Below are 18,916 nucleotides of genomic sequence, written 5' to 3' on the forward strand. Positions count from 1 at the left end.
ATAACTAGTATATATTTTTAAAGACATAACAAAGCAAATTAGATTAGAATCCTGTGTGATCTATATTCCTTCCCTCCAATATCATTAATGATCAAGGCTGGTTTTTTGTAAATCTATAATCATTTCAGATGGCTTTTTGTCCACTGTAATGAAAATACTGGCATTAAACAGTCTGTGAGACAAAGGAATTGGTGACATACAGTGGCTAAAGTTAAAATCTCCTACTTCCTCTACCTCCAAGTCAAAGATTACGAAAGGGTTTTCACTCCAGACTGACATCCTACACCTCCCCTCAATGTCTTTGCCAACCACTTTTTTGGGACAGAAGGAAGAGCGTCTTCTGTGGGATGTCTGTCCAAAGCTCTGCTTGGATGCTAGTTATACCAGTGGTACCTGATCTTGAAAGTGGTGACCATGATTTGTTAACGTACACATGATGTCAAGAAGAGGATGGGACATTGAGATCCTAATGACTGCAGTCACAGTCAATGCTATTTTGTAGTGCATTTCATACACAAATTTCGAAGGCTCTGAGCATATAAAAGTATATGACTGAGTCTAAAGTTCCCTTCTATGCTATTCAAGACCTAGATTTAAAACATGCTTGTATAAATGCAAACATGCTTCCATTTGCTAAAGGCTATCACTGGAGAAGAAACTCTTAAATAATATTGGGGGGGAATACAAACAGAAGCACAATTCAAGAATGTAGTAACTGCTTCTTCATTAAGAATTAGCTCTTCCGCTGGCAAATATAAACATGCACAACATCTTTTATGTCTGTACAATCTTTTAAATTGCTTTTTAACCCATCCTTGTCAAATTTATTACCGGAAAACTAACAATGGAATTTCTTCACTTTCCCATGTAAAACAATAAAACATAAAACAAGTGTTGTTTTATTTTTGCCTTAATGACAAAATGCACAAAAATATTATCATTCAAATGATTATGGAATCAAGAATCACCTTTACCAATTTCGTCTAGAAAAATAAGTATTAACATCAATCTTTTTCATGTTAAGCAATTCAATATGGGTAAAGACTGCCTTATTTCTTTATCTTCTGTTCCCCCAGCATCACTTTGGTTTTTGTCCTTTCTTTTAGGGGTCAGTCCTCCATCTATTCAGGAAAGTTTGGGACTTTATAGTACAGGGTTCATGTAGAAGAGTTCTAGGGATGGCAAGTATTCAGGTTCTCTCTAATGATGAGCTCCTCTGGTTCCCTCTCCCTTCTCTCTGCCTCTCAAAATACTAAAAGTTCATTATCATATAGGTCTGTTTTAATTGTGACTTTTGCTCTCCCTCCCCTTGCTGCTTTTACCCCAAACATCTCTGTTCCAATCAGGGCTTATATGGGATAGGTAAAAAGCAAACAGGAAAAATTTGCCTTTCTTCTTGCTCATAGCCTGAAGCTTCCCTAGGGTAAGACAAATGGAGGATGTTGCCCAGGTCACTGTTCTTTTGCCCCATCCACTCACTCTACCCAAGTGATTTTGTACCTGTGCCCAGTTAAAATCTTGTTTCTGGCTAAAGAGAAACGACGATTACTTTCCATAAAGCTGCCTGAAACAAAATTAGGCAGAAGAACAGCTCATTATGCAACCTTTCAAGTTAAGAATCCTTGTTTTATTTTGACAGTAAGACACAAAGGTTGAAGTCTAATTATACTAAGCTATGTCAGTATACTGAAATGTTCCTATCTTATGGGTCAGGTGAATTTTCAGTATTATAAGCACAGTTAGCTGTACTGAAGAATACTTGCTAATTAAAAATAAGGCCATGTCCTTCACACCAATTCCTTTAAAAAACAGGATTTAGTCTATAAAAAAAAGTGTGAAGATTTTGCATATATTTAAATGCATTAAAAAGAGAGAACAACATCTAGAACTCTCAGATATAGGCAAATGAATCATATTTCTTGCTGGTTCCAAGTGTATAGGGAGGCCCCCCTCTATCAAATCCTTCATTTTTGGCTTTCAGAATTATCAGTCATAGGGCAAATACCCCTATGGCCTATACCCCCAAACCCAGACTAAATATAATTCAGCACAAATGAGATCCATAAAACGAAAAAACAAAAAAACAAAAACCTTTTTTTTTGACAATGGTATTTTAATATAATTGGTTCTCTGAAATCTTATGTAGACATCTACTGATTGATGTTTTGGGAGGCTGATAGAGAATTGGTTGGTTCTAAGGCACCATCCCTCCTCCTAGTTCCTAGTAAATCTTTCCCTATATTTCCCTTCCAAGCCTGGAGAAATTGGAGTTCATCAAAAGCTTATGGAATAAGGAATCTCCTAAGTGTCTTCCTGTTTCTTTAGACTAAATTGGCTCTGGAAAGGAACTCAGAATGGAAGATAAGGGAAGGAGGTTTTGGGGACTGGTTATGAAGAGGCAGTATTACATGAAGCACTCTATGCCCTTTACATTCATATTTTTTAAAAGCAATGATGATTCTAATGTGACCTGGAGGTATAGAATTTCTGTTTGAAGCACAATTATTAAAGCCTTGATTCTGCTTTTAAAAGAAGTCACAAACACGTGCAAAATAGATGAGCTGGAATCATTAAAAGAAAAATCATAATATTGATAAGCTCATGGAAGATGAATCCTAGATACATCTAGGGTAAAAGTCACTGATGATAAAACTATTTCATTCATTAGGCTAAAAGATATGACATTAATTAATTGGAAGTCCCAAATTTGGGGATGTGTGTTGTTGATCTGACTTTTTAAAAGATCTTTTTTTCCCCTTCCAATACTACTCCTTGACGAATACCAATGAGAGCAAGGCAGAGGAAAAAAGTTTTAGGCGAGGTGATGGTTATAAACTTAACCATTTACAAAGCTTTCCCCAAAACATTTCCTTCCTCTTTGAGCTATTTCCATTCATCTTAGAAGCATTAAGGATACATGTTAGGAAAGTTAATTTATTTCAAATAAAAAAATCTTTCTCAGCCTTTCAACCTGATCTGTTAATTTTAGATTAAAAAAAAAAAAATAGTTCACCAGTGTTAATTCACTGCATTGATTTCAAATAACCATTTCCTCAAAGAATTTCATAGCAAAACTAATTGCTTTGGTCAAAAACTCAAGGAAGTTATTTATTGATGCAATGAAGAAGGATTTAAGTTTTGGCAACATAGAACGTTAGATGTTTGGAAATTTTCTTAAAATTAAAGAAATAAGGCATTTATTATTGTCTCAGTGGGGCTCAAGAAGTTTGGAAGGGCCATTTGCTATGCCAGGATTCAGGGAGAGCCAAGAATACATACTACTGAGAGGCCCAGTAGAGAGCACATTTTATAACATTGAGACCAAATAATTTCAGATGTTGAGGAATGTAAAAAGAATATTTCTATCTTATGCCATGTTTTTAAATTATGCTATTATAGACTATGTGTCACTTCTACTATCCAAATTCTTCATGAATTTTTTTTTTTTTTTTACTCTCTCCATTTTGTTTTGTTATTGGCAAACTGGATCCCTTTATACATAACATAGCTGTAATAAATTCCGAAGCTAATTCTGAAGAACAACCTTTCTTCTTTGAAAGGAAAGGGACCAAAGTTATTTCAAAGAGACTCATGTAAAAGGAAAAGAAAATTTCTAAAAAATTCAAATCCCCAACTGTCTTATAACAGATCACAAGCAATTTGTCAGCCTCTGCTTGGTAACAGGGTTACTAATGGTAAGCTATATCAGTCAAGGAAACTCTCAGCCATTATTAACATTGCACTATTTTTATTAAACTTATTAAAGCTTAACCCTGATCCATTCCAAGTCTGAACTTCTAAAATAATATGAAGATTCCCACTGAATTGTGATTGTATAGCCACAACATAATTCACAGGGTAATTGGATGTTTTATTTTTACTACCTGATGTTAAAAGCAATTAGATGTTTTTGGTTAAGTTTTTATTCCCCCTTATATTCTGGTTGAAATTTTGAGACTATAACACTCTGGAGATTAATCTAAAGAGCAGAAAAGGAATAAATTGAAATGGGAAAAATAAAGAAATTGCTTGTGTTTGGTGGCTATAATATTGATCTTTATCATTTGGAATAAGAAAGTGCTAGCTGGATTAATCCCACTATCATTTTTGTCACTGAGGATACAATCCTGAGAATTTGTCAATGTGTAGATCTATGAAATACAATCTCTTGAACCCTAAATTCTTGAGGAAGTTCTAATAATTATGTGATTTTTGTCTATAATAAATATCTTGCAACACTGATACAGTTCCCAAGCACAACCCAAATAAATGGAATATTCCATATTCCTACAACATAATATAAGAATGAGAATCTGAAGTCTTCTAAATATCCTTGTGACCTTAAAACACTCCTCCCTGTTGCCTTATAGACTATATTATGAACCCCCGGAGACAGGGCAGGACACTGTAGGAATATGTTTGATATATAGTTGGATTAAATAACAACCTAATATATCAAACATATCACACAGAGGCCTGCAGAAAAGGCATCCAGGTTTGATTGAGCTTGAAAATGGACACAGAATTGAAGACTATGACAGCAGGGAATGATCATCAGCTACTAGAGACGCAACTTCTTTACCTGTCTGTGGAGGCATAAGCCTATCTGTGAGTGTGGAAATAGCACTATTAGCAATATGGCACATGCATAAGCTCTCTAACATTTTTATTCGATCATCATACCACATTTCCAATCAAAAAGTTAATTCAGCAAGGTGTATTTTGTTTATTGATTTTTTTTTTTTTTGTTCTTCTTCTGAAAATCCAATGTAAAAAGGGATGCTTAAATTTTAAGAATCTGAGCTGGGAGTGTTCCAGGTAACATCTTCACAAGTCAAAGACCATTACATTCTAAAAATAGGCATTATGAGCATATGGCATGTAGAGTAATTTCACCAACATCACCTTCCTTAAGGTGGTTCATAAAATCAAAGGAAATGCCCAACTATATACATTACAATCACTAGTACCCATCAAAAATTCAGGACCTGTTATGGTAGACCAAATACATTTTCCTATAAACAGTGAAAATGAATATTAATCTTATACTATATTTCTTTTCCTAAAGGTAGAAACATTACAACAGCTGATTTAAAAAAATTAAAATATTTCTGAAAAAGTTTAAACTAAAAAAAAAAAAAGAATTAAAAAGAGAGAAGATGAGTAGAGTTGAGAGAGGAAACAAGGAGGTAGAAAATGAGTACAACAATTAAAAACTTAAAAGTGTATATTTGTTTTCTTCTTTGGAAAATCTATCTAGACAAAAATGTTATTTTATATAGATGGTAGTGAAAAAAAGCAAAGAAAATAGATGTTTCTCTAAAACAGATTAGATTATTAAGGTTTGGATATGCAGTTTCTCAAAAATGATTAGTCAGTTAACATAAGACATGTGAAAGGCATTGAATCAAAAGTTTCTAAATCAAAAAGTTTTTACTTGGAAAATAGAGACTGGCTCTGGATCACTGAAAATATAGCTATCCCTGAGTAACAATATACTCTTCTTATTGGGGGACCATATGTAAAATATATAGCATAAGAGTAAAGACTCATATCAACCACTTAATTATGACTTTCACTCTTGTTAAATCATTTTGTAACATGTTTGGTATGGAAACCATTACATTAAATATGACATCTGTAGCAACATATGCAAAGAAAATAAGGGCTAGAGGTCTGCACTACAATTCTGAGAAGCTTCTTAATTTGGTAACCAAAGATACTAAATTTTCTCAACCATGATATCTCGGACTCCCTCATATGCTAAATGGGAATTTCCCAAGAGACCTATGAAGTAACTTACACTTTTAACAGTTTTCTTGTGGATAGAAAGGAGAAAATCTCCATCTGTCATAACTTGCATCTTTTATAACTTACATTTTCTAGATCTGATCTGCTTTTTCTTCTTCTAAAATAAATCTAAAACAATGAGACCTTTAGGAACTTTGGTCCACTGCTATTACTAATAGCAAAAAATTAAAAATATAACTGGACATATGAGGGGAACAGCAGAATACAACAGTAGTCATATTGAAATGCTGTTTCCTTCAGCCACTTACTGGTCAACTGGACTCCTTCAGAGGCTGAACAGACATTGGCAACAGTCCCTAGAAACTTTCCTGATGGCTTGGTAAGATGGGCAATTATCTGACTTGTTTTGTGGAGGTTGTCCCACCCAGTCAAGATGAATTCCAATTGGTCCCACCCAGTCAAGGTCAATTCCAATTGGCTAGAACTCTGTTCTTATTGGCACTATGGGGAGCTCATAATAGAGCCTCAAATGCCATGGTTTTCAATTCAAAGAGCTCATTCTCCCTAAATCAAGTGAAATGACAGGTCAGGTGAATATCAATTAGATGGAGAGAAAAAATTCAGAACCAAAAAAGGATAACTCTTTACAAAAAAAACCAAAAAACAAAAAAACAGAGCAGATATATTTAGGATATATAAAATGAAATTTTAAAAAAAGCAGGCACATTTCTTTCCCCAAGGAATTAAAATGTCTATGGAAGTGGATTAGATGTTAATAGTGATTTTTTGAGTTATTAGACAGGTTCCCTCATGATTAGATATAGGAAAAAGTCAGGGAAGGAAGAAAAAGGGTCAGTGAAGGGTCTAAACTCAAGATTAACCACATTAACCTTTTATTTTTGACAAAATTGATAATTTTCAAGAAACTAGAAAACAAAGCAGATTTTTAATGTACTTTGCTGTGTGAGTTTGAAAGAGAAATTATAACTTTTCCCCATACATCTCCCAATCTCTTTGGGACAGAGACCATTTGGAGGAGATATGATTTCATGGAAAACTGAAGAAACTAAAATCCTATATTAACATCTTAGTAAAATATTTACAATTCTTTTGAAGGTTACCTTTAGGCCAGGAAGATAGTTCTTTGGTTTAAAAGAACTGTAAAAAACCTGACTGTTCAAGGAAATAATCTCAATAAATTCATCAAGTGGTGGTATATGTTTGTGTACTACTCTGATGAGTTATTTTTTCCTTGAGTCAGTTGTAACATTTTATACTCAAATATTCCATGAAAGGGTAGAGAGACAGTGTAAGAGTTGAGAGTATATTCTTGAAGCACTCAGGGTTGATTTCCCAACTTTTCTGTGGGGAAGCTAATTATTATTTCTTGGAGGTCTCACAGTTAAGGAAGTTAAAAGTATTGAGAGTGAGGACTCTCAATTGAATATATTAAACTAAAATGTTTTTAAAACCAGGCACTAATAAACTAATAAAAATAAACCATCATGGAGGTAGATCTGAATTAATAACATGTTTTTTGCTAGACCTGTCCAGTGGTTATTACTTTATGACAGAATAAGTGAAGTCAATTAATGAATTGAAGACTATATATGTAATCTATATACCCACATAGCTTTTCAACTTTAGATCTTCTTTCTCTCTACAATCCTTTTTGAATGAAAGTAGTTCACTTGTGAATTAGGTTTTCAATTTCTTTTCCCTCTCCTGTCCCCATCCCTCTCATACTCACAACATATGCAACCTTAAATTTTGATGTCTATTGATGAGCAAAAACATAACAGGAAAAACTTCAAACTTTAATCTCGTAATTTTTCCTTTGTGGAAGGAGACATTTTTACAAATGAATCATTTAGAAGAGCTCTCTGGATTAAATTTAAAGATAGATTTTTCAGCACTGCCTAGTTTCCCTCTATAGTGATGTTTTTTTCAAGGCCCTACTTTCCTTCTATAAAAAACTCATGAAAATTTTGGAATCCATAATAAACCTGGTACCTTCTGACCTTTCATTTTGTAGCAGGTACTTCCTAAGAAGGCATTCTGCAAATACATCTATGTATGAGATAGAAGTAATTCTATATTATGAAAAAGTTAGTGATAGATTCATAGTCTTGATGACAAAGAAATAGGTAAAGCAGACTTCTCTGTAGCACACCTGCCCTCCCTGTTCCTCTCCCACCTCCCCATTTCCGGAATCATGAAGTCACTGTGTTGATGTCACAAAAGCAACAGTCAATAGATACTCACTTTTGGTTTAGCTCTTGGCTTTAGTTGCTCGAGCTTCTTAGCTGCAGCCTCAATAGATGCTGCAGCCCCCAGTAATTCAGTTTCAGCAATGACTGTCGGGTCTTCCGGATCCACCCACTCTGTACCTGAAATGAGTCCAAAACACCATCATTTTTGGTAGTCAAGGTTCTTGCTCTACTGCCGAGACTCAACACAAACACCCGGAAATATGAGAGAGTATGATGTGGAAGAACTCTGATGGTCTCCCTGAAAGTGAATTTAGTTTCTTCTCATCTCATTTAATGCCTCTAATTTCTAAAAAAGAGCATTTAATTACATAGATATTTTGGGCAAACCTTTGTTTTTGATATCATTTGCTGTAGAGCAAGGAGCAGTCATCAGTAGGAACTTTGGCAAATAAGTTCACACAAACTACTACTGTCTTTTTGTGGAATCCTACTACTGCCTCCAGCTGAAAGTTTTAGCAAGTCCAGATTCCTCAACTCTGAATGAAATTGCCCCGGAATGATGGCAACAGGGGTCCAGGAATTCTTTACTGCCATCTTCCTCACCAGGGCCTGGGATGAAACTTGGATTTATAGTACATAAAGTTAGACTGAAAGTATTAAGTACAGAGAAGTCTGCTGCAAAAGCAGCACTCAGAATTAAGTTGGCTGGCATATTTTTGGTAATTTTGGTTTTTGAAGCCAATGTTGAAGAGTAGATGGAAAACTGGCCCAGAAGCCAGGAAGACTTGAATCTTGCCACTGACACATATTGGCTAGGGAGTTCAAATTTAGCCTCAGAATCTTTCTAGCTATGTGATTCTGGCAAGTCACTTAAGCTGCTTGCTCCAGCTTCCTCAATTGTAAAATGGGCATTATGAGGAGAAATAGGAATAATAGTACCTCTTTCCTTGGACTGTTGTAAGGATCAAGTGAGACAGTAATTTGTAAAGTACTTAATATAGTACTTAGAATATAGCAGGTGTTTAATAAATGCTTTTTTCCACTCTCCTTTCCTTTAGGTAACTCTCTATGATGACAAATTGCAGAGAAATGGCAATGGTGCAATAGTAGAAGGAAGATTGTTATCTGGTAGTTTCCTACACAATAAATTCACAAGTCTATTGCCTACTTTCGTTACTTTGGATGACAACATAGAAAATAAATGACAGAATCATTGGAAAGGGAGTTTAAAATTGGCTCTTCTTTACAAAAAAGATGCATGCAATACAGAGGGAAAGAAGAAAGCTTGTCCTAAAAAAGACATATCCAACCTTGTTATTTCTTACCTTTCTCTACTTATTTTCTATAACTGAGAGCTTCTGTTCCATAAAGGACATTCAGGAAAGGTTTGAAGTGGATTTTCTTTAAGCCCAGCAAATGACCAAGGCAAACCAACCCCCTTGATTATGAGAGTGAGTATTGTCAATGTAGGGTGGAATAATGAGAATCAAACCCACCTTTCATGGCTTCTGCTGCCTGGATAAGCTCCGTCACAGCACCCGCCACTCGCTTGGAGAAAGCAGCCAATTGATGCTTTAGTTCTGGTGTTGGTTTCTGCAGAATCTATGTATGAAAAGAAAGCAAGCAAGATTACATGTGAATGTTACAGAAAATATATTCTTCCATCTACCAAAGCTCACAACTGAGATAAAGTTATGAACTATGTTATAAAAAAGTCAAAAATTATGAAACAAAACCACCCCAGCTGCTCACCTATCACATCCAAATTCTAAGGAATACACATCCACACACCACTGAAGGCATAAGAACAAAAGCAGCAACAAATATTCAACAGCAAAGCAAATGTGTGGTCTAAATCTAATGGCGATTGGTACTTGGAAATCCAGTAGTTTGGTCCCAGGTGACAGGAATCCCTAAGAGTACAAGCATCGTAAATCCTAGACTTCCAAGTACAATTTTTTTGGGAAGTGAGGTGAAATAGGAAGGGGCAAAACTCCAATGACAAAAAAGGGAGAATCACTTTTATATATTTATTCAAGATTGACTTTTTCTTTTTAAATTGATGATTTAAAGATAGATAATTAATGAGTACTATTCTCCCTTTTTTTTTCATTCTAGATCAGATGAGCTTTTTCAGCTGAGTTTTTCACTAGTCCATCAAAGGAATTATTATTATTTAGTCATTTCAGTTGGGTCTAATTCTTCCTTGGGATTTGTTGACAAAGATCCTGGAGTGGTTGGCCATTTCTTTCTGAGGCAAACAGGGTCAAGTAATTTGCCCAGGGTCACACAGACAACATCCAAGGCCACCTTTGAACTTCTCAGACTCGTTCTCTTAAACTCATTCTTTTAGTCTGTTCCTTTATATTCATAGTGGCAACCTTTAAATTTGGAGAACTTAATAAATTCATAGATGATACTTAGATTTTTTTTTCCACTTGTACCGATAAACATACAACTACCATTTCTCTGAGTTCTTCTAAACAGATAAAACAAAACAAATCTTCCTTATGATAAAAATCGGCATTACTACTTTGGTGCAGGTAAGAGAAACAAACCCATTTTTCATAGCATTCTTCTTAGTTCTTCCTAAAGCCCTTTGGACTCATAGTATTCTGGAAACCTTAGCCCTACCATCCCTCCTTCCTTTTTTATCTATAGCCTATCCCTCATTTCTAGTTTGACTGAAGATGCAGAAGAGCAAAATCTCAAACTTTTAGGTAAAGTAAAATCAAGAAGTCTTAAAGTTTTAGCTGAATCAACTAACCACTAACTCATGTCACAAGCTGGAGAATCAAGATTGATTGCCTCTGGGTCAACTGACTAAAATATATTAGAATGTTCTAAAAATATTACAAATAGACAGTTCTAACCACTCAGAGTTGTTTTTATCTCTCTCTGTAAGATGCAATTTCTTTATCTCATCCTGTATTCCTTGAGGCTCTCTGTTACTGATTTGTCACAATTTAACACCATATATATATATATATATATATATCTCTTGGATTTTTTTTTTCTTCTCTTAGATCAACACTCCGCTCTTAATTTGCAACACTAATGAGAGACATATAGATATAAATAACCACTCAGGGTTCTCTTGGTGAGATAAACTTCCTCTCCATTTCCTTTATTAGTTGAGAGTTTGTACAGGTATAAAAACTTCATACCTGTCAAAGATCTTCACTGAAATTGTTCTAATTGATTTGGGAGGCCCTGATATTCTTTCTTCTACAATTATTACCTTCTTTTCCCCTCCCCTCACGCCCATCTTCATCTTTAAAAACTAGTTCAGTGATATGCAGACAATAAGCAATTGGGAAGCTGAATGAGTCCTCTAGTCAAATTATATTAAGACTGTTGAGTCTAGTTTTACAAATACAACTCTTTTAGTAGTAGGCCTGTTCTTCTAAACTGTGATGAGTAGAATTTGCTTTCCCTAATGCTTTGGGCTCTTCTCCAGTTTTTTCATACCTCACTCAACAATTTGGTTACTCCTTGTGTCACTGGAGAAACCAATGGATTTTTAATCATATAATCTAAGTTCAAATCCTAGCCATACCACATATTATGGGACCTTGAGCAAACTGCTTAATATCTCTGGGTCTTCAGTTTCCTTATCTATAAAATGAAGTTAGATTCAAGGATCTTTAACATCCTTTCAAACTCTGAATCTATAACCTTAGATTTTCTATAATCCTTTGATTTCAAAGAGCAAACAGAACAAATATTTATTGTCTATTATGTGCCTAGTGAATGCACTCACAAGGCAGGATGAAAAAACAAAGGGAAGTACAAGATACAATCCAGAAGGACATTACAGTCTGGTTGGGAACATCAGATTTATGTACATTATCACTGGGCAGCTCTAGACTTATAGACTTCATAGCCACAAGACTCCCAAACTTGTATCAGTGAGTATTTGCAAATTAGAATCTTGAATGTTACTGAGTCAAAGAAGTATAATTAGTTGTTGTCTGGTCATTCAGTCATGTCCTACTCTGTATGATCCCTTGGATGCCAGTATTGTCCATGGGATTGTCTTGGCCAAAATAATGGAGTAGTTTGCCATTTATTTTTCCAGTGGAAAACTGATTTTAATGTGTAAAAACCAAGTTATACTGAAATATAGTCATCAAAATATACATACTTTAAAAATCATAAATTTATAGATCCCCTCTGGAATCTATTCCTGGATAAAGGGACATTTTGTATGACTTCTGTTAAGAATCCCTTAGAGGTCTAAGTAAGCCAAATCCCACATACTCTCCCACATCCAATCCCATTCCCAACCCACACATTCTCTTTGATTTAAAATAATAGAGCAACTCCAAATCTTTTTGTCTATAATTTTTCTCTTGAAAACTAAAAGATAGTTAAGAAAACTCCAAACCTACACCAATTGTAATATTTACTATCCTTATCTAGATTTGGGTTTATAAAGTGAGCCTAGCTGTTTGACTCTTTGTGACCCTATTTGGGATTTTTTTTTTTTGGCAAAGATGCTGAAGTGACTATCTAGTAAGGGTCAAAGGCTACCTTTAAAGTCAGGTCTTCCATTCCAAGTTTGGCATGCTACCCATTATAGCTCATGGCTGGTCCAACTACCAGAAAAATAGTGGTACCTTAATTATGGCTGTCTGATATGAACACCTGAAAAAATGATGTTCCTCTCAGAAGGTAATAGAATTTTTTGAAAAGCTATTAACTATTTGTGGAAAGGTAGGGGAAAAAACCACACACTCAAACTGCTTCAGAGAAGAATGAGGAAACAAAGAATCATGGCTGAGAAAAAAGCAGTGAGGGAGAGAGATGTCACTTCTGTATATATTCTGAACTTGGAAGCAAGAAAGAAATTTTATTGTAAACAGATTTTGAAAGTGAAGCAGGATGGAAACAATTTCTATTTTTATATTAACATTTTTTTTCATAAAGACAGTCTGGGAACAAGGTGATTTCTAATGGAAGGAAACAGAACAAAATTAAAATTCTGCTGGTGGAAATGAGGGTAATTTCAGTGCCACTTAAAGATCATATATTATAGTTGTACATAAATGTTGGCCTCTGATTGCAAGAGACTATGATGAGTTCATTCAGGGAATGCTTATAAATGAGTTTACAGGTTGCCTTGTAGTCCAAATTTTGTACAAATTAAAGGCAAACGGACCAGGCAAAATGTAACACAAAGAGGTATCTGTGAACCCCAGGAAGTATGTTGGAGGATGTAAAGTATAAGAAGACTGGAGAGGATCTGAAGGGCTTTGAATATTAAATAAAGATTTCTGTATTTGATCCTGGAGTTGATAGGGAGCCACTGGAATTATTAAGTAGAGGGAAGTGGGGTAACTTTAGGAAGATCACTTTAGTAGCTGAGAGGAGGATGGACTAAAATGGGGAGAAATGGGGGAGTAGAAAACCAATTAATTATTAAAATAGGCCTGTTCCAAGTACCAGAGGAAAGAAAGGGTCACATACACATAATGATACAAAGGTAAAAATCGACAGGGCTTGGCAAGAGATTGGATATAGGGGTAAGAGAGAGTCAAAGATATCACCTAGATGGTGAGCCTGGGAATGGAGGATGTTGGAGGTAGTAGTAACAGGAAACTAAGGGAGAGGAAGAATTAGGAGGAAATAAGCTAATTAAGCTAAATTTTGGACATATTGTATTTAAGATTATGGAAATGTACAAGAAGCAGAAAGGTTATGCTGGAGAAGAGGATTTGAGAATCATCAGCTTAGAAATACTTTTATCTACTGCCTGTTCGTACAGCCATTTGTGTGTACAGAGGAAGAGGCAGTGGAGGTGGAGAAAGATGAAGCAAACAGACCCACCAGTAGTTCTTGTAACAATCCAGGCATGAGGTAATGAGGGTCTGCACCAGCATGGGGACAGTGTTAGAACAGAGAAAGGGGGATGTACAAGAGATGGTATAAAGGTAAAATCAACACATATTTACTTATTCCTGGTAAACACTTAAATAGACAACGAACTTGGCTCAGAATTAAACAGAAGAAAAAGAAGGTCTGATTTCTTCTCCTTGTAACCAAAATTTCTCTCTTTGCACCAGCAGATTCATTCTTTCAGTAATGATATAAAGATGTCAGTCACTCAATACAAAACTTTCTCAATCTTCCTCTATACTGAGGAATTTGTAGAAATGGAACTAAGAAAGCAAATTGATCAAACAGCAAATACAGAGTATAGCAGAAGTGTTAGTATGGTTTTGAGGTTAAGCTTTAATAGCTTAAATAAGTTCGGTAGGCTTTTGTGGCTTAAAACTGCATCAAAACTTTTGTCTGGATTAATACCTACCATGTTTTAGGCACTATGTGGGGTGATGAGTATATAGAGAAAAAAATCAAACAGTCCCTGCCCTCCAGTAACTTACAGTCTGAGGAAAGGGGGGCTGATGGTCAATATGAATATATAGAAAAAACAAAATAATTTAAATTAGATAAAAGATGTATTTTTGGATAAAGCCCCTAAAGCACTGAGAATAAACAACTGGCCTTAATCAGCAAGACCTGGATTAAACTCTTGCCTCTGACAGATATGTGGATGTGTGACCCTTACAAAGTCACCTAACCTATCTGTGTCCTAAGCCAACTCTTGAATTCTCTGAGCTGATCAGGAGGAACTGCTTATGCATTGTTTATTTAGAGTTCTTCAAACCAATAAAATCAGACTTGTGGCAAAAATGAAAAAAAAATACATAAGGCACTGCGTTATATAACTAGTTGTAAAAATATATATATATATAGCTCTTGCACTCAAAGAGCTCACTTTTTATTGATTTTTGAATGAATAGATTTCTATGATACTCTTTTCTCCTTCCCCTACTTATGTACACTTTAAAGGAGATACCATATATGCCACAATGGACTACTCAGAGATAACCTTTCTATAAAGACTGAAGTTTAAATAGAAACATTTTAATGTCTATTGTATAAAAAAAAAGGTTAATATTTTTGGTTTGATTCTAAAACTTATATTTCATGTCTTATATTCTTGCAAGAAACATTTTGTTTTCCTTGATTTTTTTTTTTTCTCCACAAGTTTCTTTTTTAGGAGACTTAATAAAAATGTATACTCTTTTTATGGAGCAGCTAGGTGGTGTGCTGGATAGACTTGCCAGCCCTAGAGTCCTGAAGAGCTGAATTCAAATGTGACTCTAGATACTTACTAGCTGTGAGACCCTAGGCAAGTCACTTAACCATGCTTGTCTCAATTGTAAAATGTATGTAAAATGAGCTGGAGAAGGAATATCTGCAGCCAAGAAAGTCCCATATAGAGTCACAAAGAATGAAACACAAGTAACAACTTTTTATATCATTCGCAAACTAACTCAGAAGATGGTATTCTAAATGTGAGATCTTTTATTAATAACCAGACATACTACTGGAGAAACTAAATAATTATAAATCTTGATGATCTCATTACAAATGAGCACATATAAACATACAACACAAACATAAATTTAATTTAAAATTTAATTAAATTTAATAAAAACAAATATATAAAAAGTAGTTAAATCTAAGGTGGGAGAGATAAGTTGGAGTCAGGTTGTATATAAACAGGAGTTTGTATTTCATTTTTTAGAATAAAAGGCAATATAAAAATAAATAAAATAAAAAAAATAAAAAGCCACATAAGTTGTTCAAGTAGGGGAATTGCATGGTCAGATCTATGCTTATGGAAATTAATTTTGGCAGCAGCATGGAGGATTGACTGGAGTGGGCAAAATCTTCCAGCAAAGAGATCAATTAGGAGACTTCTGCAATAATTTAGCTAAGAGGAGATGAGAACCTGGGGCTAAGATGGCAGCCATGTGAAAGAAGAAAGGGGTTGGATGTCAAAGATGCTACAAAGGTAAAAACAGCAAGATAGGGCAATTGGATGGTTATTTGTAGTAGAGAGTCCAGGACAGTGTCAAGATTACAAATCTGAGGCACTGCAAGAAAAATGGTTCCTTTGTCAGAAAGAGGGAAGTTTGGGGGAAAGCACTGGCTAGAAAGAAAGAAGATGAATTCAGTTCCAGACAAGCTGAGTTTAAGATGTCTCTAGGACTTCAAGACTGAAATGTCTACAACAGAGAAGTAATGATGTGGGACTGAATTCACCTGGAGGGAGGTGATGTAGCTGGGTGTATAAATTGAAGAGCCATCTATATAGAGAACAGTAAAATGCACAGGAGCTGATGAGGTTAACAAGAGAGAGAGCAAAGAAGGCCCACCAGGACAGAAGTTATCCACAGTTAGGAGCAAAGGAGAATGAGAAGAATGTGGAAGATGTAAAGGCAGAGTAATTTTTCAAGAACTGAATTTGTTGTTTAGTTGTGTCTAACTTTTAGTGACTCCATTTGGGGTTTTCTTGGCAAAGATACTGGAGTGGTTGGTCATTTCCTTCTCCAGCTCATTTTACAGATGAGCAAACTAAAGCAGAGGTAAGTGACTTGCCCAGGGTCACATCGCTAGTAAGTGTCTGAGGTCAGATTTGAACTCAGGAAGATGAGTTTTCCCGACTCCATCCAAGCATTCTTCCCATTGTATCACCTAGCAGACCCAATAACTCAATAATCACCTTCAAACTAAGTCAACATATAGCAGAATACTCAGTGAATTCAAGGCAAATGGAGGAACAGTTGAGCATGATGAAAAAGATTAGAAAATATGGACAAACACTAAGAAAACACTAAGGCCAAAGAGACTTGTAGACTACTCAGAAACCTCATAAACCATGAATATTTTCTTGAAAATAATCAGGAGGCCCTGGGCATGGCAAACACTAAACAGCAAACATAACAAAAAAAAAAAAAAAAAATTAACTTTATTGCACAAGAATAATGTAATGCACAAGAAGCGATTCACTGATGTGGAAGTCATTCCTGAATCAATGACTTAATAGATCAAAGATCAAAATTAGTATGAAGCTGAAAGAATAAAAATGAGAAAAAGATATTATATGTGTGATGAAAAGAACTCTAATCTGACCCATATAAAGAAGGAAATGAGGCTGAAAAAGGGAGAAATGTATGGAGAAGGCATCAATAGCAATGACAACAATTTTGTATTGAAGTTTTAACTGCATTGTTGGAAGGAATGCCTGTACCAATGAGATTGCAGAAATACTTACGATGAGGATATGGTTTCAAGTTTTTGTGGCATTCTCATTTATAATTCAAACTCTTAGTCACACTGGTTTCTTCTTTTGTTACCGGAACTATAAGCACTATTTGCAATAGTAAAGACTCCAGGGCTTTCTTCATCTTTAGACTCTCACAATTTTCTGCTTTAGGAAATCAATGTTTCCAAAACTTAAATTAATTCAGTGTTTTAGTTAATTTAACAAACATTAATGTAACTTTTTTTTTTAAAATATGTGCTGATAAGTCACAAGCTCCCCAAATGCATAAGTGGATGTGAAATCAAACAGATGAGGAAAAAGGTCTAGGATTGATAATCTTAGATTATTAATAGGACTTAAAATTTAAATGTGCTTACTGTTAGCTACTGGAATTCTGGGCTCTTTTTAAGAGCCTATTTGATAACTTTAATGATATAAACCAGGTTTTTGAACATCTTTTTTTAATGTCATGGGTCTTTTGGCAGTTTGGTAGACCCTTTTTCAGAATAATGTTGTTAAAGGAGTAAAATAAAATAATGTAGGATTTCAAAGTAAACTAATTATACTGAAATACAAATCAAAATATTTTTTAAAAACCCCACAAATTTGTGTATCCCTGATCTAAACTGATAGGAAAAAAGTAAATATTTCCATTTAAGGTTATCTTGAAAATCAGTACACAGATTTAGGGAATTTCACACATTTTTTTTAAAGGCTCATTTTAATTTCATTTGCTTTTTGTTCTGTTTAACAGTTTTCTTTTTAGAACTGGCTACCTCCATATTACAAGTCTACAAACTGTCAAGTAAAAACGAAATACATTTCCTCTGTAATTACATGTTACAATGACAATAATTGTGTTGAAAGATGAAAAAGAAACACAGGTGGCAGGCTTTGAACAGACACATAAACTGTTCAATTTTGCAGAATTTAAGGTTTGAAAGAGCTGTCTCCATAGTAAATACAGGGAAAAATGAACCCATAATAAAAAACAAATTAACAGAAATGCTAGCAACTACTCAAATAAAAATTGATGTTAGCATGGTAATACTGAAGGATACCTATCTTTTAAACAAGACTCCTCATGTAGGAAGAGCCCACAGTTATTCCCTGACTGCCTGGCCCACCCAGAGCTAAAAGCCACTAAATCGAAGACATGGAGATATAGCCTACAGGCCGGCCAAGAAAAGTGATAAATAGTGGAGTAGAAAAGAGTGCTGGTCTGGAGTCACAAAGATCTCAGATACCGAGTCTGGGCAGGTTATTTCTGTTCTATCTTTTGTGGAAACTTTGTTAAAAACAAAACCTTAGTGGCATTTTGTTCCACTAAATAAAATAATTTTTCATAATCTACCAACAATAAGCAAGATAGGATTTATAGTCTCAGTATCTTTTAGTCAAGGACAAAATAGCAAAGATGAGGTTTATGTTTAATTATCACTTGTCGCTTCTTCCTTACTAAAATCCTCCTCATGGATGATCTTGATTTATATATAGACAAGTTGGATGAAGTTTTTGCCTAAGTAGGAAAGTAGGTAGGTGAGTCACTAAGTTTTTCTCAGTTGCTTTTTTAGGGATATATTGATAAAGGGCCATGATTTCTTCCATGCCTTTGGTATCCTCATTTTTAACAACCATGGATCTTTCTATCATCATCTTCACAATTAAGGCTCCTCTAGCATGGATCTCACTTTTATTCATCTGGTTCAGTAGAGTTGTTTGACCCATTTTTACTATCTATTTATAATTCTACTTCCCTTATAAACATACATGGGACCGTAATCTTAGGTATTAATGGTAGTTCCATTGCTTTTGCTGTAGAAAACAT

The 18,916-nt window shown here is 34.8% G+C and overlaps 1 protein-coding gene and 1 non-coding gene across 5 annotated transcripts in view; both read right to left on the minus strand.

Moving 5' to 3' along the window:
* Positions 1 to 18,916, minus strand: part of TLN2 (talin 2) — a 528,144-nt gene that overhangs the window by 14,952 nt on the left and 494,276 nt on the right. For all 4 annotated transcript variants that reach the window (XM_003755615.4, XM_023497706.2, XM_031955439.1 and 1 more), the window contains 2 exons: positions 9,461 to 9,566; positions 8,017 to 8,141 (listed from right to left, as the gene is read on the minus strand). In XM_003755615.4, the coding sequence (XP_003755663.1) occupies positions 8,017 to 8,141; positions 9,461 to 9,566 (231 nt within the window). The remainder of the gene's footprint in view (positions 1 to 8,016; positions 8,142 to 9,460; positions 9,567 to 18,916) is intronic.
* On the minus strand, positions 4,348 to 4,497 carry MIR190 (microRNA mir-190). The gene has a single exon (NR_105676.1). It is a non-coding gene; the product is annotated as a microRNA mir-190 (primary transcript).

The sequence above is a fragment of the Sarcophilus harrisii genome, chromosome 2 (assembly GCF_902635505.1).
Source record: "Sarcophilus harrisii chromosome 2, mSarHar1.11, whole genome shotgun sequence".
In the NCBI taxonomy this organism is placed as follows: Eukaryota; Metazoa; Chordata; class Mammalia; order Dasyuromorphia; family Dasyuridae; genus Sarcophilus; species Sarcophilus harrisii.